Raw genomic sequence first — 20836 nt, forward strand, 5'->3', positions numbered from 1 at the left:
CCCGAGACAGGATGCGGGCACAGATATTTTGTTTGTGTGTGTGTGTGTGTGTGTGTGTGTGTGTGTGTGTGTGGTGGGCTCTGGACCCAGCTCGGCAGCTTTACGGTTGCAAGACTCACAAGCAAGGCACGCTGCCCTTCTGAGCCTCAGTTTCTACACCTGTTAAAATGGAATGATGGCATCTGACTCACAGGTGTTGTGGGGATCATGTGAGAGGCTGCACGAAAAGCATTATGCAAACTGTAAAGTGCAGTACTGCATTCTATCACCCTGTGGCCAAGAACATGGGCTATGGAGCCAGACAGAATGGGGGTGAGTCGTGCCCCAGTTCCTGACTAGCGAGGCGACCCTGGGCAGCCCTTATCAGCCTCGGTTTCCTCATCTGTAAAATGGGGGTGATAATGATGCCCACATCCGTGGCTTGAAGTGAGGGACTAAGTGAGCCAGTGCATGCAAAAATGCCTGGCTTAGCGGTGAGCTCCAAAGCCATAAGCATGATTACAAACAATCCTAGTTAATAAAGGGGCAAGAAAGCCCATATATTCCCATCACACACGGAAGCCAGCCTGTGAGGACACGAGACTTCTTTCCTGGCCATCAAGGAGGCAGGACAAGGTGACTCATTTCCCTCCTGAACTTCATTCACCTACCTTGGTTACATTTCTTGTAGCCACCGCCTCTGCCTAGGGAGCATATTGCACGATAATGGCCCCACCCCCAGCCCCCGCCGCAAATGAACTTGATTTTGCCCTGGGGCCAGCCCAGCAAGGGGGTGGGTAAAACAACCATAAGGGCTTTGCTTTCCACACTGGTCAGAACTGCAAATTCCTTCACTTAGACTCTTGCTCCTTCCTTCCTGTCTCAGTCTTTCTGTAGCATGGATGGTATCATGAAACAAATGAAGAGAAACCCGTGAACTCTGGGTCAGGAGACCTGGGTTCGAATCCTGCATGTGCCACCTGTCTGCCATGTGATCCCGCTAGGTTTCCTCTTCGTCCAGATCAGGGTAAGAACGGCCCTCACCTCAGAGCATGGATGTGAGGGTCATTCGAGGTAACGTACGTCAAGCTCCTAGTGTGTGGGTGAAATGCTTGGCTCATGGCGCTAGGTGCTCAGTCACTGTTCAGAGTCCCCTGTCTGGGGCCTGGCCCTGGTGCGCACATACCAATAAGACTCTGGCGCCCAGTAGTGCCTCTCAGCAGAGTCTGGGCAGTTCCTCACCTGCCTCCTCCTGTGCTGTTTAGAACAGCTGTGGCTTCTGCCCTCGGATCCCAGCAATTTGGGAACCCAGGAGGCTCTGAGCTTGTGTATTTGGTCAGGACGCTCCAGACTCCCCGGCCCACCCTGTTCTCTCCCTGATTGACGACCTGCTTGCTGAGCCTCACACTGGGCACTTGCGAAAGTGAGCCAACAGTAAGCGGACCATGACCTTATTCCTCAGTGCCACCCTGGTTAGAATCCCCCCAAAACACACACGTTCAAATTAGAGCAGCAAAGGGAAATAACGTTTGTGGAATGTCACTAAAAACCAGGTGCTTTCCGCAGTTACCTCGTTTAATTTAAGCTTCGTCAGTGCCCTGGAAGGCAAGGGTAATCTGTGCTACTTTACAAACGAAGCAGCCAAGGCACAGAGAGGTGAAGTAAGTTGCTTGAGGTCACACAGCCAAGATGTACTGATTTCTCACCTACGTGCTGAAACTCCTTTGCTATCTTCCACTTGCTCTGAGGATAAACTCAAACCCCTCGCCACAGCTCACATGCTCCTGTGTGATCCGGCGTCACCCACACTCCTGTCTTCTAGCTCCCTGCTCAAGCCATCCTGTGCTTCTCTTGCACCACTAGGCCTTTCTACATGCTGCCCTTTTGCTTGGTATTCACTTCTTTCTCCTTCCTTCTCTGGCTACTTCCCAGCCAGTCCTTAGCCTAAATGCCACTTCCTCCAATAACTTTTCCCTCACTCCCCAGAAGCACTCTGTGCTTCCCCTATCGTGCCTTCCATAAAGCTTCCCTGTAATTACTTGCTCAGTGATCTGTCTTCTGCCTTGGACCACATGTTCCATGGGAGCAGAGGCCCTGACTGTGCTGCTCACCGCTGAATTCCTAGGACCTGGCTCAGTGTCTGGCACATGCTCTATAAACTCTGTGGAAAGGATGGGTTGATGGGTGGGTGGGTGGTTAAATGGGTGAATGGATGGATGGATGGATGGATAGATAGGTGGATGCGTGGGTGAATGGATGGATGGATGGATGGATGGATGGATGAACAGATGATGGATGGGAGGATGGGAAGACAGATGTGGGATAAAGTCATCTCACCTCTCCGAGTCTCAGTTTCCTCCTCTGAAAAATAGGTCCCCCCTACCCACCCCCTAAAGACATACACAGGCAAGAGCCTAGGCCAGGGTCTGGCCCACAGCAACAGACCCAGCTCAGCCAACATCCACCCGCTTCTGCATCCTTTTCTGCCCCTGGTCCTCACGGTATTTGCCAGATGCCAGCCATCCCGTGATGGCGATGGTGATGTGTAGCTGCCTGCCTTCTGTGAGAGGCAGAAACGTGAACTCTTCAATGGCCCCAACACGCTTCTTCATCTTGTATCCTAAAGAACCAGATACAAAGTGAGAATGGGGGGTCACTGGGGACCCTGGGGAACGTTAGAGTGGCTCTGTGTACTCACACACTCACAGTGACTGCCGACCGTGTGCCCTGTCCCTTGACAAACGTCTCGTTTTTGAACTCATTAAGGTCGGTGCCGTTATCGTCCTGACTACAGATGAAGGTAACAGGTTTCCAAAGGCTGGCTAGCCCCCAACTGGCAGAGCTGAAACTCAGAGCCCAAGCTCATAACCACCGCTGTGGCCTGATTCCGTGGGTACTACATTTTCTTCCCGCCCACGAACTTCAGGAGTGTAACACACTCCTCTCAGTGAAAGTGGTTTGAGCTGACCAAGATTCTCAATGTGGGAAGCAACATGCCACTTAACAGGAAACTCTGTGTGACTGGGGAGCTACTGACACATATGATTTGGAAACACTCCCCCACGGGATGCTGGTAAATGAGGGGTAGCCATGTGTCCTCTTACAAGAAGCAGCTCAACCGTCTCTGAGGCAGCCTGCCTGGAAACTTCTTAGATGGTGACAAGCAGGTCCAATCAGACCCTTTCTAAGAAGTCTACACCAGGTGCGGTTTCTCAAACTCAGCCTTGTCCCGAGCCAGGCCAAGCCATCCACCCAGTTCTCTGTGAAGCTCGCTATACGTTCTGGCAGTGCCAGGACTCAGAGTGAGAAAAGCCATGTCCTCTTCCTCCGTCTCCCAGGGAGCCCTCACTGGTGAGAATCCGGGCCACCACTCCTTTGGAACCTTACCTGTCAGGCCAGCTCCAGCTGCACCGAACAGCGAGGTCATGACAGCTATGCCGGCCGCTGAGCCCAGAGCCGCTGCCCCGGCACTGCCAATGATTGTCGCGGCTCCGGCAGCAACAAGAGGGGCAGCCAGACCCCCGGTCACGCCTGCGAGGAAAGCGGCCCGTGGTGGGTAGAGGTGGGAGTGCGGACGGGGCCTGCTGCGCTCTTCCTCCACCGGCCTCCCTCCCACTGCCTCTCACGGACAATACTAGTGAGCACACCTACTACGCGCATGCGAGGAGGGGTGGGCTCCCAGCTGATCCCCCTGCACTCCCCACTCTTGCTCCCAGCCTGGCATCATCCCTCACTCCGTGCTGCCCTGGCCAGTGCCACCATCTCATCTTACCGATCACTGTCCCGCCTCCCAGCGTCGCCAGGCCTATCAGGAGATAGCGCTTCCACTTCCTCCGGTTTTCTTTCTTCTTCCGGGATGCCTCAGCCGTTCTGGGGGTGGGTGGGGGGAGAGATTGCTCCCTAGGACTGGCTGTGTCTGGGATCCCCTGACACCTCCCCGCCTCACCAAGCCCCAAACTGGGATCAGTGCTGGGTGCTCTGTCATGCAGAGCGAGGTACCAAGGTTACCTTGGACCCATCTATGGTTTTAAAAAGCTGAAAACATTCTAAAACCCAGCTGGGGAATCCCAGTACGTGGGAGGTGCTACTTACCCAACGGATCCATCCTAACAGGGTTGCAATTTGAATAATGAAAAGACAAAAAAAAAAAAATAATAATAGTGGCAAAAGAAGCACAAAACTCTCTTTATACAGATGGACCCAGAATGAGTACCAGATAGAGTCACAGACATCATCACCTCACTCCTTCCTTCCCCTCCCCCCACTCCGCCATCTGAGCCCACCTCCCTCTGGAAGGAATTTGGGAACCAATTTCCTTCAGATTTATCTTTTCAAAGAGGGGTTAGAGAAATGTCTGTACTGGACACCTTGGCCTTGGGGCAATAGCTAGAACCCTTCAGACTTGAAATTTGAAAGTGACGAAATGTGGCAAAAGGGAAGCATATGGAGTAAGCTGGGGTCAGGTGAATCCTGAGAATGGCCCAGGAGAGCCACTAAACCCAACTTTCCTGTCCCACATCCGGCCCCCGGTGCTTTGGGGCAATAAGCAGAAGGATGGGAGACAAGGGTGGGGCAGTGCGGTCACTACCAGTGGGAACTCTGAACTGAACTTGGAGTTTGGACAACAACGCAACGTACAGAGCGATGGCCAATGATGATGATGATAAAAGAAGGGTTAATGTTTATTGAGGACTTCCAACATGCCTGCCGCTGTGCTTTGCACTTCGAATGGTTTATCTTATCCTAGAAGCAGTTTTATTATTGTCTGCGTATCACAGACGAGGACACGGATAAGAGTGCCCTCCTCCTGAGTGGCAGTGGGGATCAGCAAAAACGTCTGTCAAGCGCAGAGCTTGACAGTTGGCCCTGCGAGCGGGGACCGAGACAGTGGCTGTCGCCATGAAACTCCATCTCCCTGAAACTCAGTTCCCCCTTTTGTAAAAATGGGGATGATAACATCTCCCTCATAAGGCTGTTGGTTTGTAAAGCTTAAATTAATTCCTTCTTCATCCCTCTGATCAACAAACTTTTATGGAGAATGGACAGCAGGCTGGAACGTCTGTGTGTCGGCGAGCAGAACAACGCAGTACTCAGCCGGAGCCGTTTCCTTCCCATCTCTTGCCTCCTGAACCATACACGATAGCAAGAAACAGTTCATCCTCCGGTCAGTGAAAAGAAGTCGGATTTGAGATGGGCTTTGGGAGACCCGCTATGCTTTTTGGTTGTCTGCCCGCTCACCTCAACCAGCTTTCCCCTAAGCACCTCCTGGGGGTACAGCACAGCACTTCTCGGTTGCTTCACTACTGAGCGGAAACCAATCCTCCATGATCACAGGTGCTGGTTTTTCATGACTGAAATTCACGCCCTCAGACGTGCGGGAAGAGGCCGAACCACAGGCGTTTAGCAAAGCGGAAGGCAGGACGGCGACGAAGGGCGTGGGTTCTGGTGTGAGGTTTCAGATCCTGTAAACTAGGCTTGAATCCTCCCTCTGCTGTGGTGGTGCATGACAGTCCTCCAGGTGTTCAGTTATCCCTCCTGCACTGGTCCCCGCTATGGAACAATTACACATCCCTGCCCCGATGAGCTGAGTGGTTCCATGACCCGCTTTAGCCAGTAGCTGGAAAGGATATGAGTCACTTCTGGCAAAATCTTTATGAGTCAGTGCAGCACCTGGTAAGTCTCCTTTTGCTCTGCCCCGAGACCAGCAACACTCCCAATAGAGGTCACCCTGTCAGCTGGGACCCAGAACCAAGAAAGTGTGGACTAAAGCCACAGCCAACTTGCAAGAAATGCACTTTTGTGCATCGAGACGTGGAGGTCATTTGTTACTGCAGCAAAACCTAGGCTATCCTGCTGGACAGGGCCACTTACTAGCCTTGGGACTATGTACAAATGACTTGTCCTGAGTTTCCTCGTCCATGAAGTGGGAATGATAATAGCGCTGAATTTCCAGGGGTACTAGGAGGGCTAAACCTATGGTGACTGGCATACTGTCATCGTTCAGTATGTTTACTGCTATCATCATTCCTTCCATGGTTATGACAATTTCCTCCACAGGCTGGAGATATACTTTGGCCCTTAATTGCTAGTACCAATCGGGGCAAACAGGAAGGCTGGAAATTAGTTGCTTTCGGCAGAGTTCAAGGCCTGAGGAGAAATTCCAGCTGCTGAGGGCGTACAAGAGGAACACACAGGGGCTACGAGCAGCTGGCTCCGTGAACCAGCAGCAAATTGTTCGACAAACACTGCCTGGGAAATAGTCTGCAAATTCGGGGTGAGGTCTTTGAGCCCAGCTCCGCCATGATCTCGCTGGCTCCCCTGATTTTTCTGAGCCTCAATTTTCTCACTTAGGGACTGGAAATGGGAGGATGATGCGAGCACTACCACGTGACCAGTGTCAAGCAGGAAAGTACAATCACAACTGTCTGCCCCCCTCTCTCCCTCCATCCTGGTCCTCCCTCTGCCTTGAGGACAGGGTCACCTCTCCAGCAGGACACTCAGGCCCTCCCGTGACCTGGTCCCTGCCTTATTCACAGCCTCATCGTTCATCAATTCCTAACTTACACTCTACCCTCCAGAAACACTGAACTGCCTGCAGGCACACTGCCCACGCCTCAGTCCTGTGTTCCTGCTGGCCCTCGGCTGCCAAGGACCTCCTCACCTTTCTTTGCCTGGCTAAACATTACTCATCGTTCCAGAGTCACCTCCTCGCCTGCCTGAACCTCACGGTTGCCTACATGCTCCGACTCCAGGCCTCCCTAACCCTCTGTACGGTATTAGCCTGGAATTCTAGACCATTGATTTTCAAAGGGTGGGCTTTGGATCAACTGCATCAGAATCCCCAGGGGGTAGCTGTTAAAAGCACTACTTCCTGGGTGAGGAAACCACCTGTAACAAGCTCTCCAATTATCTCAAGTTTGAGAATCACAGGGCTGAACCTTTGGGACACAGATAAAGCCTTTCCTGTGTTCCACCCTCAGCCGCTGGCCCTGGGATTGGCACCTGGATGGGGCTCAGAAGACGTTTTTTGAAAAGAACCTACTCATTCCACAGCAAGAATTGGACGTGACCATCTTGCTGCAGTGATCTTTTCTCCCACTCACTGTCCATTTCTATGAAAACCAGGGGGTACGTACATTTTGGCTAAATAAAATATTTAGCCAGGGTGTAGGCCAATCACCATCAAGAATGAAATTTCTGGGACAGCAGAACAAATCCAGGATGTTACAACATTTTCATGATTAGTACAGACTTGTTATTAAGAACATAGTCAAATTCTTGAGTGGGTGCCCTTGACATTTCTTAGCACAGTCTGCTTCTAGATTGTTCCTGCAGTGACACCTGCACATCTGGGATACTAGACAGTCATCACTTTTAGCTGAGTTTATGGAGGGGGAAACTCATAGCCTAAAGGGAATAAAATAACTAAAGAGTAAATATTGTTCTTGAAGCTGTTTTATTTAAATGTATAAATGCTAGTATATCAGATCAATTTTATGAAGATTGGATTGATGATATACTCTAATCTCTAGTATTCTGCTTTGTATTATTATTAAAACAATTTTTTTTTGGGCTGTGTTGGGTCTTTGTTGCTGCACGCGGGCTTTCTCTAGTTGTGGTGAGCGGGGGCTACTCTTTGTTGCGGTGCACGGGCTTCTCATTGCGGTGGCTTCTCTTGTTGTGGAACACGGGCTCTAGGCGCGCGGGCTTCAGTAGCTGTGGCACATGGGCTCAGTAGTTGTGGCTCGCGGGCTCTAGAGCACAGGCTCAGTAGTTGTGGCGCACGGGCTTAGTTGATCTGCAGCATGTGGGATCTTCCTGGACCAGGGCTGCAAACCCGTGTACCCTGCATTGGCAGGTGGATTCTTAACCACTGCACCACCAGGAAGTCCCTGCTTTGTATTATTATTTGAATGTTTACCAAAAAAAGAATATAATATTTTCCCTAAAAGTTATTTAGCTAAGGCACTCTCTCTTAATGTACACTTGAACTGCCAATCGATTTCCTTATTTAAGTACTTGAACGCTCTTAGTAACTGTTTTGTACACAAAACGAACAGCTTTCCCGTTAATCATTAATTATCACAGCACTTCACTCCTGCAATAACTTCAGTTGTCTGATTGAATTTCAACCTCTAAAGCACAAGAGGAGAAGCTGGCTCTGAGTTATATCTATGACGCTTCCTATACTGGGAAGTGAGAATTCAGAGCACGACACTGAATCCAAATGAAGCCCTGTTCCTATTACTGACTTTGCTTGCTGACTAGGCACCATGGCAATCTCTGTCATCACATAGCCTCTGGCCACACTCATGACCTGGGATGTCAGAAGTGACCCTGGGCTGACATTCCATGTCAGCTTCCCAAAGACAGAGGCTGAAGCCAAGATGCAGATTTGGGCCAAATCCCAGGCAGAGGTCACAGATACCTTGAGAAGAGCAGAGACACCCGCACTGCTTATCTCATGGGTCCACAAAGAAATTTCCCTCACTGCCACCTTATCTCCCATGAGAGGGTGTTCCTTACCTTTACTGCCCTCACCACCACCCTTTTCTTTTTTTTACATCACCTTCTCCAGTAGATAGAGAGGGAGTGCTTATCTCTGGGGAGTCTAGAGACACATTCCTAGTAAAAGCTTAGAAAGCCCCATAAAAGAATTATCTTCACCGCCTTCCTCAGAATTAAGAATGAAACCTCGGATTCTCAACCATGCCTTGAGGGATGCAGTAAGCACTGTTCAGACTGGATAAGGAGGTTGAATCAGATGGTGCCACTGGCCAGCTGGGTGGCCTTGGGTGAATTACGTCACCCTTCTGACATTCTGTTTCTTCCTCTGCAAAAGCCTCAGGGGATTGTAATGAGAACCCAGTGAAATGGTATCTTGTACCTGCATCTAGAGAGCGCTCAATAAAGGTTAGATGTTGACCATGTTATTATGATGGGATCAGTATCAACGTCCAGCACCGCACTTGCTAACATTTACTATGTGTCAGGTGCTCTTCCAAGCCTTTGATATGTATTAATTAATTTAACCCTCTTGACAGCCCTATGAGGGAGATCCTACCACTGTCCCTGTGCTACAGATGAAGAAACTGAGGCACAGAGAAGTGAAGTCACCAAACAAGTAGGGGAAGCTTGGATGGCCTCAGGGCTCAGATGGGGACCCAAGAACAGAAAGGTGGTACATCACACCCTGAACTCCAGTTGCAAAGGATCGCCTTGGGGTGCTGAGTGAGAAGCTCACCTTGCAGAAACACAAAACCTTAGAGTTAAAAGAAACCTACATACAACTCGATACTCTACTTGCACAGGTGAAAAAACTGGTGCTGGTGTCTGGACAGGGAAAGCAACGTGCCCAGGGCCACACAGGGACTTAGCAGCAGAATCAAACAGAGAACCAGGTCCCTTGGCTGACCAGTCCCTATGCTTTCCCTGCATCTCAGACCCCTCCAGAGACCATAGATAGAATCTGAGAGGTTGCCAAAGTCCCTAAAATTGAGTTAAAAAATGACACCTGTGGAGTATTATTCTGAGGAAATGGCCCACGCAGTAATAACAGCAATGATAACAGTACTATAGCCAATGTTGATATTTAACAACTAGTAACTCTGTGCAAGTCCTGCTCGAAGCGCTTTATGTGTACAAACTCATTTGAGCCCCACAAGAACCCTATGAAGAGGGTGCTATTATTATCCCCATTTGTAGCTGGGGAAACTGAGGCCCAGAGAAGTTAAGTAACTTGCCCAGGATCACACGGCTGGTAAGTGGCAGAGCTGGGCTCTGCTTTACACATTCCCTCATCTGGCATTACTGGTATTATCAGAACAGACCCTCTGGGTAATGTGTTTCTTTCTGACAATAGATTTCCAGACAATACTTAAGAGTGTCCTTCATTTCAAGACATACTTGAGGGATCCAGGTGTTGGCCTGGATCCAGCTGTTTCTTTATTGACACAGCTCTGGGAGTCAAAACAAGTCTATTTTCAGGTTATTTCAACAGACCAAGTTTCCTCCTTTCTCAAGGAATCAACCCCCTCCCTTTGCCCTACAAACCCTGGCGGGAGGGCGGCTCCAGTTCTGAATTTGGCTTCAAAGCTAAATTCCCAGCTGGGCTGAACTGGGCACAGCCTGGCTGCTCAAAGAAAGCCTTCATGGCCGAACAAAACCCAAGGCTGGGAAATGTGCCTGGTGCAAGGAGCCCGCAATTAGGCTGTGACTGGGATCGATTTATTACCCTGGGATTAGATCCTGTGTAAGGTGTTCTGCAAAGAGCTGAGCTCTGGCCAAGTTACCAGGAAAATTTCCCTCAACACACACCTGACCATACACAGATAGCAAAGCCTCTTGACAGCTGGCAGGTATGGGGGAATGTGGGGGAAGGGAAGGACTCATACTTACTGAGCCCTTGCTACATGCCAGCCCTGGGCCAAGCACTTGATAATACAATTGCATTTGTTTTCCACAATGACCCTAGGAGGATGCTATTCTTATTCCTATTTTACAGATAAGAATATTATGGCTTAGAGAATGAGGGTGGGGGGTGGGGGGGCACCCACCCAAGGTCAAAAAGCAAACAGGTGTCAGAGGTGGGATTTGAACCCAGGCCACTTTGGCCCACAGATAAGGTGTCACAAGAACTGAGGGGGAGTGGGGTGTTGGGGCCACAGAATGTTAAAGTCACAAACTCATGGCCCTTAGCATTCATCCATTCAATCCCCCTTTCCTACAAATGAGAATGGAGGCCCAGAGACGGGAAGTGACTTGATAAGGCCACACAGCGAGTCAGGGCTGCACTGGGACTCTCTGTCCAGTGCTCTTCCCACCTCAGTGCACCATCTCTTAATGGGGGGAGGGGACACAAAGGATGCTGTTATCTGAAGAGTGGAAGTCCTTGATTCCTGGCAGGGTGGCCAGGGTCGCAGGGCACACTTACTCAGATTCCTCCTCTTTGGTTTCCTTCAGGCTCTCGAGGAACGTCTCTTCGAGGAGGTCCAGCTCCTCCAAGGGCACTTGGAGGAGGGAGGTCATGTGGCAAATGAGGACTCGGGCCCGAGCATCGTAGCGCCCTGGAAAGAGAGAAAGAGCACGGGGTCAGTTCAGCTTCCAAGCACAGAGATGTTAACAGCAGCGCAACGGATGAAACCCAAACCCCAGATACATCCGAAGTGCACAGCCCCGAGAACCAGTCAGCTGAACAAGAAAACAGCTTCTGGGGCGGAACAGTGTGCAACTGTTACCCATATGGATCAGAAGAAAGGCGGCGTGTTCCACCAAATCAGCAAAGATCGAATTTTCACATCCCAAAGCTGTTAAGGACGTGATATCACGATCAGACGCAAATCCAACTCCATCATGACATACAAGGCCCCTGGCCAACTCCACGACCTCACCTTCTAGAATGTTCCTGCTGCGGAGCCTTTGCACTTGTTTTGTTTCCACCACCGGGAAGGCTCATTCCCCAGATCTTCTTGGGAGGCTCCTGCCCCTCATTCAAGTCTCTGTTCAGGCGCCTCCCGCTCACAGAGGCCTTCCCGACCCCCGGCCCCCATTACTCTACCCCTTCACCCTGCATTTTGTTCCACACAGAGCTTGCCCTGCTCTGACATCATATCCATTTACTCTCGTTTGTCTCTCCCCGTGAAGTATAAACTTGATAAGTATAAACTCTACACTGCTTTATCTCCAGCCCTTAGGAGAGTGCTCAGCACAAAGAATACATGTTCAATTAATGACCTGACAGACCTGGGTACGGATACTATTTGTGTCTAACCTTGGGCAAAGCTCATCCTCGCTCAGGTGGAAGTGGAAATAGTAACAGTCATCTCACAAAGTTTTTTTTTTTTTTTTTTTTGCGGTATGCGGGCCTCTCACTGTTGTGGCCTCTCCCGCTGCGGAGCACAGGCTCCGGATGTGCAGGCTCAGCGGCCATGGCTCACGGGCCCAGCCGCTCCGCGGCATGTGGGATCTTCCCGGACCGGGGCACGAACCCGCGTCCCCTGCATCGGCAGTGGACTCTCAACCACTGCGCCACCAGGGAAGCCCTCACAAAGTTTTGAGGAGAGGACTCTGGGTCCATGATGGGTCCTTAATGAATGATGCAGAACTGGCCTCCTCTGCTGGGTGTCTGCAATGCTGCATGGTAATTTTATACTAAGGTCGTAGTAGCTACGATAACCTCAGCTTCTGCAAAATAAACCAGTTCCTTCCTCTAACTAGGGTCTTTAGAGCGAGCCGTGGTCCGGAAGCACTTGCCCAGCTGCCCTCGGCCGCCAGGATGAGGACCTGTGTGTCGGGAAACAGACACCACAGGCCACGTCTTGGGGTTATTGATCAGCTAATGTCCCACAAATAAAGGAGCTCCCTCCTAGGCTCACAGACTATTGCGCGTAGGCCGTAATCGACCTGTGGCAATTGACAAGCCTTGGCCGTGGTGATTAACTGATGGCAGCTATCATCAGCCACTAATTCACACTCCATTGGTCAAGGCTGCCGTGATTCAGTTTCTGGAATACAGACTGCCAGGTGCACAGGTGATTAAAACCTCCCAAGGTATTCTCGGGCACGGGACTCTGGAATGTCAGCCTCGTGTAAGGGTCATTTCAAGGACCTTGACAGCCAGGCTGCTGGACTTGGAGCTGAGGTTCTATTTAAGGCAGGTGGTGAGTGGTAGAGGAGGGGCAGGAGTCCTGGGCTACCCAGGACAACTTGCCAGGTAGCCAACTCACTCCTCAAGGGCCAATCCATCCTGTCTCAATAAAAAGCCCAACTTGGGGTTCAGGCCAAAAGCCTGGGCATCGTTCTTGATTTATCTCGTTGCCCCTCCTCAGACATCCAATCTACCAGCTGATGGTGACAGCTGCACCTCCAAAATGTATCCTGAGTCTGACCACGGCTCCCCATCTCTGCTGCACGGCCACTGTGACTGCCATCGCTCTTCAAGGACCAGCCATTGCCCTGGTTCCTCCTGCCCCACACTCTATTTGCCACACAGCAGCTTGAAGGGTGAAGTCATAAATCTAATTGGGGTTCTCTTCCCCAACTTAAAACTCCCTAATGCACTTAGAATAAAATCCACATTTCTTCCCATGGTCTGCAAGACTGTACATTTTCCTGCCACTCTCTACCACCTCACTTTCTACTGGTCCCTGTTTCCACCAGTATTTGTCCCACCAAGAAGCCAAGCTCATTCCTGCCCCAGGGCCTTTGCACTTGTTCTAACTAGCAAGCTCCTGATCTGAGAAGGTCTGGGTGCATTCATGCCTGGAGGAAGTGGTGTAATCAAGATGACTCCTCCTCCTGCTACCTCTGCAGGAAAGGAAACCAGCATCCACGGTGCTCCTAACAAATGCTGGGCACCACTCAGGAAGCTTGCACTCCTGATTGCTAATCTTCCCAGTGGTCCTGGGAAGCTGGCATTATGATGCCTCCTTTTGCACAAGAGGGAAGAACGGGTGCAGAAAGGCTAAGAAACTTCCTAAATCAGGGGTCCCCAGCCCCCAGTCCACAGACCGGTACCGGTCCGTGGCCTGTTAGGAACCGGGCCGCACAGCAGGAGGTGAGCTGTGGGCGAGGAGTGAAGCTTCATTGGCCGCTCCCATCGCTCCCTGTCGTTAGCATCACCGCCTGAACCATCTCCCCCACCCGAGTCTGCGGAAAAACTGTCTTCCACGAAACCGGTCCCTGGGGCCAAAAAGGTTGGGAACCGCTGTTCTAAAACACACAGCTGAGAGAGCTGTGGAATTTGGCTTAAAACCCAGGATGCCAAAGTTTCTGTTCATTTCACTGTGGCCGCCTTTTAAAGGCAAATCTACTTGAGGGAATTCCCTGGAGGTCCAGTGGCTAGGACTCCGAGCTCTCATTGTGGAGGGCCCAGGTTCGATCACTGGTCGGGGAACTAAAATCCCACAAGCTGAGCGGTACAGCCAAAAAAAAAAAAAAAAAAAAAAGAATAGAATAAGGCAAATCTACTTGAGTGAAGTTTTGGGATTCCAGGTCAATCCCATGTGGTCAGCTGTGAGTCCTACCTTCTGGGTGCATGGGATATGGGGGGTGCACCCACAATCCCAGGCATAGCCCTAGGCCATGGGCCAAAGGTGCACACACAGGACCCATCACCCGGCAGCCTGTTCTTTGGAAAATCTTGGTGGGGGGCGGGCTCAGGGATCTTGGCTCTGCCCCCAGGGGGCAGGAGTATGCCAGCCTCCAACTGCTGGGCAGCCCCAGCACCCACCCAGACTCCACCCTTGGAGCCCAACTGGTCCTTCTGGCCTAGGAAGAGCAAGGGACATGTCCAAAGTCACCCAGTGTGTTTGGACAGACCCGGGGTAGAACAAACACTTCCGGGCTCCTTTTCTCACCAGCATCTCAATAGAGAAGCTGATGCCCTTTGCACTTCACCATCCAACACTGTGCTGTGCATTAAAGGATGAACAGCGCCCTTGGAGCTAAACGCCAGGTGCACCCCAGGCGCTGTGACAGCCACCACCACCTGCCCTGCATTTCCAAATGCACCTCCTCAGGGAGCAGTACAACCTCCATTGCCAGGCACTGAACCAGCCTCTGTTCTCACTATGGATCTGAGTTCGGGAGCCAGAATGACCTGCCTGGGGTTGAGCTTGCCTCTCCTCGGAGAGCAGCAGAATCCCAGACCTTTGGGAAGAGATCACGGCCAATCCCTTCCCTTTGGGGACTGCCCTCCAGACCAAAGGAAAAAGGAATTCAGGGGCAGAAACTTCAGCCTTTGTTGGGACACAGACTGGGGTTTGAATTTTCACCTGACTACCTACTAGCTGAATGGCTTCTGGCAAGTTTCTTGACCTCTCTGAGCCTCAGTTTCCTCATCTGTACAATGGGGGCAAGAATACCCTTTTAATCTGGCGTTTGTTGAGATACAGTGAGAAGATGCATGTGATGAGACTGGCCAGCACCTGGGATGCAGTAAGTGATCAAGAAAAGGTGGCTAATAGTACTCTTTTTATGGTAAATTGTCAAATTTGCTCTATCCTTAGATGCTAAGAAGCCAGGGCTGCTGGGGTGAGGCTGTGAGCTGCTGCTGCTGTGTCAGCACGGGGAACCTTCGTCTCGCCTTTCCCTGCGGTCCGAGGACACTCTCAGGCCATATTCATTCAACTGATTACCCAGCCTACTGCACTGCCATCCCTCGATGGACGACTTTCTTTTTTTGGCCGTGCTGCGTGCCTTGTGGGATCTTAGTTTCCCGACCAGGGACTGAACCCAGGACCTGGCACTGAAAGCACCGAGTCCTAACCACTGAACAACAAGGGAATTCCCCCAACTTTTCTAATTGTACATTTTATGTAACATTTAGAATATTTATACCCAATTTCACCCTCAATAAATTTTTTTTTCATATAAAGGAAACCACACCTTACTCTAGTCCCACAGTCCTCCCCCCATCTCCCCCATGGGCACTGGGCTGACTTACAAGTCTTCCCAGGGTCTTCACTTTGGTGGGCAGAGTGTGGCTGGAGGCACGGGACTTTTTTTTTTCTTTTTAAATTTAATTAATTAATTTTTGGCTGCATTGGGTCTTTGTTGCTGCGCGTGGGCTTTCTCTAGTTGTGGTGAGCGGGGGCTACTCTTTGTCACAATGTGCATACTTCTCATTGTGGTGGCTTCTCTTGTTTCGGAGCACGGGCTCTAGGCGTGCGGGCTTCAGTAGTTGTGGCACGCGGGCTCAGTAGTTGTGGCTCGCGGGCTCTAGAGCACAGGCTCAGTAGTTGTAGTGCACGGGCTTAGTCACTCTGCGGCCTGTGGGATCTTCTTGGACCAGGGATCAAACCCGTGTCCCCTGCAATGGCAGTTGGATTCTTAACCACTGCTCCACCAGGGAAGTCCCAAGGGACAGGACTTCTAAGATGCACCCTGTCTCAGGGCAGGACGTGAACTCAGATGGTTTCAGGTGTGACTCCTGCCTTTTCTCTTCACGGCTCATTTTGGGGGGACAGTTAAGGGTGTTCAACGTGGCAACGAGCTTACTTCAAGGCCGGTGGTCACGGGAGCAAAGGGGGCCCATCTGAGGCCCTCCTCCAGCTCCACCCTCTCAGCTGCTGGCAAGATTGGCCTCCTCCGGCCTCTACCACATGGGGTGCCCACGCTTCATTCTGGCCTCATCAAATCCCCTAAAGTCAGCTGTAAGGATGAGGACTTTATCATTTTATCTCCATGTAGGAAGCAGAACAGCAGTTAAGCATGGACTCTGGAACCACACTGCCTGGGTATGAATCCTTGCTGCGTGACCTCGGGCAGGTGATTTCACTTTCTGGGCCGCAGCTGCCTCTTTTGTAAAATGAGGGACAGGAATAGCATCTACCTCCCAGGGCTGTTAAGGGGTTTAAACAAATTGTAAAGCATTTTTCTCAGGGCCTGCACACAGTAGGCACTCCATGAGCATCGGCCCTGGTTAGAACTACTCCCAGCACCTAGCAGACGGCCTGGCACACACAGTGCGGGCTCCGTTCTCATTTGCTGAATGGATGAACAGCCAGCTTCAAAACTGACAGCAAGCTTTACGAACCTTGAGGATCCTGATGAAGAACCTAGCCACCAGCTGACAACGCGTTCCACCACGACCAACGACCAACCTCTCAAACCTTTCTGGGGAGGTAGGGTTTGCAACTCAGTAATAAAGACCAGGTCAGAAAGTAGAAACAAGTTTGCGGTGAAGCTTGTTATATCTCATGTGGCTGCATGTCGTCGGGTTCCATGGCCTGGAGTCAATGTTATCTTTGGATTCAGGGTACAGAGGGCAAGAACCATGCTTCAGCTTAAGTGTCCTGCGCACATTCACCATGAGACTCACTGCCTTAAACGGAATTTGAAACTTACTTGGAAATGCCACCTCGGGTTACTTAACCTCCTGAGCCTAATTTCCTACCAGTGGGGATGACAGTATCTACTCTAGCAGTTGATTTGAGGATTATATATGATGCAATAATTCACCATCTGTGTACAGGACCTAGGAGAGCAACTAGGTAACTTATAAAGATTACCAACTACAAATAAACCAGCCCCACCTGAGACGGCCGAATTTGGGGTCCTGAACCCATGGTTCTCAACCAGGGATGTTTTTGCCCCCCGAGGATATCTGGCAAAGCATGGAGACATTTCTGGTTATCACAACTCAGGAAGTGCTACTGGCATCTAGTGAGTAGAGGCCAGGGATTCAGCTAAATCTCCTACATGGCACGGGGTGGTCCCACAACAAAGAATTATCCAGTCCCAAATGTCAATAGTACCACAGTTGTGAAACCCAGTCTCGAGTTGGCTCAGATGTAGTTTAACCTTCAACATATAAAAGGCTTATTTTTTCCAGTTGTGTGGGCAAGAAGCTTCATGGGTTGTTACTGGATGAGAAGGAAATGATTAGCACGCATAAAAAATTCCACCCAGCTGCCAAGATGGCATTGTTTTGTGACTAAGATCCCAATATTGTCAGTATGGGTCAACCTTCCAGGAAGTTCAGAGACGTGCGGCTTTTTGTGTTGATGTCTTGGGCTGATTCCATGATTAATCACCCTGTGTCACACCCAGAGAGAAATGCAGTAGCACAGAGAGCCTTCTGTGCTGTGTGTCCTACCCCATCAGTCTCTGTAGAAAAAAGATGTTTTAACCCTCAAGTTCAGACAAACCACCTTGCTAGTATCTGAGCTTGTGCTCTAAGGAAAGGACATCCATCCTTCTGTCTATCCATCCAACCTTCTATCCATTTATCCATCCGTCCCTCCATCCCTTCATCCGTCCCTCCATCCCTTCATCCATTCACCCATTCATCCAACAAGTACTAAACGCCCGCCACGTGTCCATCAGTGTTGCAGACACTGGGATATGATGGTGAACAAGCCAGACAAGGGCCCTACTCTCATGGAGCTTATGGGAAAGGCCTTGAACAACCGGCCCAACTATGACACTGACCTTCTCCTTACAAGATCCTTGACTGTGTTCTTAGGACCAAAGACAGTTTTGTTTTGCTCTGAAGTAGCATCTGGCTCTTGCCTCTCATTTGTATTTGAAATTGAAGTTCAGAGAAGTTAAGTGACTTGATCAAGGTCACACAATGAGAGTCTGAGAGACAGGATGACAGTCCAGGTTTTCTGGTTCCCAGGGATTTCCCATTTCACCACCCCCACCACCATGCCCCAGTGGCACTCATGGCCTGCTTCCTGCATGCCAGCTCTGTTCTGAGCGCTTTACCTGGGTTATTTCATTTAATCCTCACCGCTGCCCTATAAGGTAAAAAGTACTGTTTGTTCCCATTTAACACCTGAGAAAACCGAGACACAGAGACATTCAGGACCTCGCCAAAGTAGAGCTTGCATCTTAATACCAGGCAGCCTGATCCCCAGATGCACCCAGTTCTTGGTCCCTGGTTCTTCATTAATACGGACAGAGTTGGACATGACAACTGTAGCCATTCCCACTCGGGGCCTCCTTTTCTCATCTACAGGCAGACCTCGTTTTACTGCTCTTTGCCTTGTCTGTGGCAACCCTGCATCCAGCAGGTCCATCAGTGCCATTTTTCCAACAGCATTTTTAAATTAATGTATGTCCATTGTTTTTTTAGACACAGCGTTACTGCACACTTAATAGACTACAGTATAGTGTAAATATAACTTTTATATGCCCTGAGAAACCAAAAATATTCACGTGACTGGCTTTACTGCGGTGGTCTGGAACGGAACCCGCAATATCTCCGAGGTCTGCGTCTGATGAGAGGGTCGTCTAGATGGTTTGAGGGGCCACCTACCTCTGACCTCTGGGGAACTTTTGAGCCCTAGCACCCACTCCCATTGGGGTCCCGGCGTGCCAGTGAAGCTCCTCCTGTTCGTAGATGCCGGCATCTGGTGGGGCTTTGAGATAAACCAAAGGCACCCCCCAGATGTTGTCAGAGACTGGTATTCTTTAGCTACGAGGTCCTACTATATTCCCGTGGGGATGCTGCCACAGTCCTCAACCCCTGTGGCTAAAATCTGCTAAGGTTTTTGTTGATAGCACTTGTTTTAGAATGTCCAGCTCTGCCACTTACCAGCTTAGGCCAGTTACTTCACCTCTCTGGGCCTCAGTTTGCTCGTCTGGAAAGTGGGAGTGTCTACATGAAAGGATGGCTATGAGGATGATGTGAAACAATGCCTGACAAGGGTCAGGTACCATGACCAGCGTTAACAGGTGCTTCATAAGTGGTGGTTATTCTCAAGAGACATTTCAAAGGCAATGCCGGTTTAGAGGCTGCCTATGAGAACACCCCTGGGAGGGAATGAAGTACCAGGTGATGACATTAGACAGGCTGTTTCAAACCCGCTCCAATTATTCTGTGAGAGCCAGGCCAAGGTCACCCACAGCAAAGGGGGTAAGTTAAAGTGTCCTGGGTGCTCCTGGGAGCTCAGGAGGGCTTGTGATTGGCAGGCGGGGGCAGGAAGCAGGCTAGAATGAACGTGGCTCGCTGGGCTTGTGGCCCAGCTCTATTGGCTTCCCTTTCCTTTCTTTTTTTTTTTTTTTTTTTTGAGGCCGACACAGGAGTGCTGGGGCAGCTTCTTCTCCCCCGTGACAAGGCCGTGGGGCAGAGCGCTGGCCTGGAGGCCGGAGACCTGGTTCTGACCACCAGGCCACCTCTGCCACTGTGTGCTTCCGGGAAAGCCCCTTCCCCTCTCTGGCCTCAACCTCTCCACCTGGAAATATGGGTGTCCCATCCAAGATGACCTTGACCTGCAAAATGGGAACAACGACCTCCAACACCCCTCAGGGGGCTGAGAGGGCTCCGTGCCTGTAGAGCCCTTGGCGGCACGCTGGGCACCCAGCAAGCGCTCAAGAACTGGTGCTTTGCTGTTCCCGTGATTATCACGTGAGGGTGTGTGTGCTGATGGGCTGCCTTCCTTTCCTGAGCCTCAGACCTCCGCACAAACCTACCCCTCACTCCAACAGCGTCCAGGACGATCGGATATTGTTATTCTTCCCTTACTTCCATTTGGAAAAAACACAAGTGATACAGCTGAGGATTTTCAGACCAACTGCACCACATCCTCAGACCACAACTCAGCCACGTGGCCTCACCGGCCAAAGAGAAGTGTTACTTCAGGTCGTGCCCGCCTGAAAGCAGGGACTGGGCCAGATCACCCTTGGGCTCTCCTCTGGCTCTGAGATATGGAGTGAAAGCATTCTGTGCGGCTAGACTAGGGCCAAAAATATATAGTGGGGTTTGAGCCTTAGAGCTGCACTTCTCAGACTATAAACTCCATGGGAACAGCCTGGGATCTCGTGTAGGTGGAGAACCCGCTCAGCTCCGGCCCCCGTGACCCTCCTCCGAGCATTCTTTCCAGCCAGGCCTCCTGCACACGCTGTTTCTGCTCCTGACATTCTGTTCTTCCTCCTCTTCTTACCCCTCCAGTCCCGCACGAGCCCGGGTTCCGGTGGGGAGTGGGTGGGACTTCCCTTCCTACACAGTGTAGACGTGGTTGGGATTTCATTTTCAATTCTGTGCTCCTTCTGTTTGCCAGCAGAACAGACCTCAGAGGGCAGGACCCAGACTCCAGAGCCACTCAGAAGGTGGAACCACAGGGCACTGTGCGGAATCAATAGAACCGCTAAGAAGCACCACCCGGCGCTTGGCATGAATGGAGAGCTTCCGGCTCCCCAGCTCTACTGGCTTCCCTTTCCTTTCTTTTTATTTATTTATTTATTTATTTTTGCGGTATGCGGGCCTCTCACTGCTGTGGCCTCTCCCGTTGCGGAGCAGAGGCTCCGGACGCGCAGGCTCAGCGGCCATGGCTCACGGGCCCAGCCGCTCCGCGGCATGTGGGATCTTCCCGGACCGGGGCACGAACCCGTGTCCCCTGCATCGGCA

General features: G+C 51.0%; 1 protein-coding gene across 13 annotated transcripts in view; it reads right to left on the reverse strand.

Moving 5' to 3' along the window:
* Nucleotides 1-20836, reverse strand: part of TMCO4 (transmembrane and coiled-coil domains 4) — a 95995-nt gene that overhangs the window by 47893 nt on the left and 27266 nt on the right. For 12 of the 13 annotated variants that reach the window (XM_067722462.1, XM_067722397.1, XM_067722445.1 and 9 more), the window contains 4 exons: nucleotides 10913-11045; nucleotides 3752-3849; nucleotides 3367-3510; nucleotides 2480-2599 (listed from right to left, as the gene is read on the reverse strand). In XM_067722462.1, coding sequence (XP_067578563.1) covers nucleotides 2480-2599; nucleotides 3367-3510; nucleotides 3752-3849; nucleotides 10913-11045 — 495 coding nt within the window. The remainder of the gene's footprint in view (nucleotides 1-2479; nucleotides 2600-3366; nucleotides 3511-3751; nucleotides 3850-10912; nucleotides 11046-20836) is intronic. The other variant, XM_067722441.1, reaches the window with a different exon arrangement.

Source organism: Pseudorca crassidens, chromosome 2 (assembly GCF_039906515.1).
Source record: "Pseudorca crassidens isolate mPseCra1 chromosome 2, mPseCra1.hap1, whole genome shotgun sequence".
In the NCBI taxonomy this organism is placed as follows: domain Eukaryota; kingdom Metazoa; phylum Chordata; class Mammalia; order Artiodactyla; family Delphinidae; genus Pseudorca; species Pseudorca crassidens.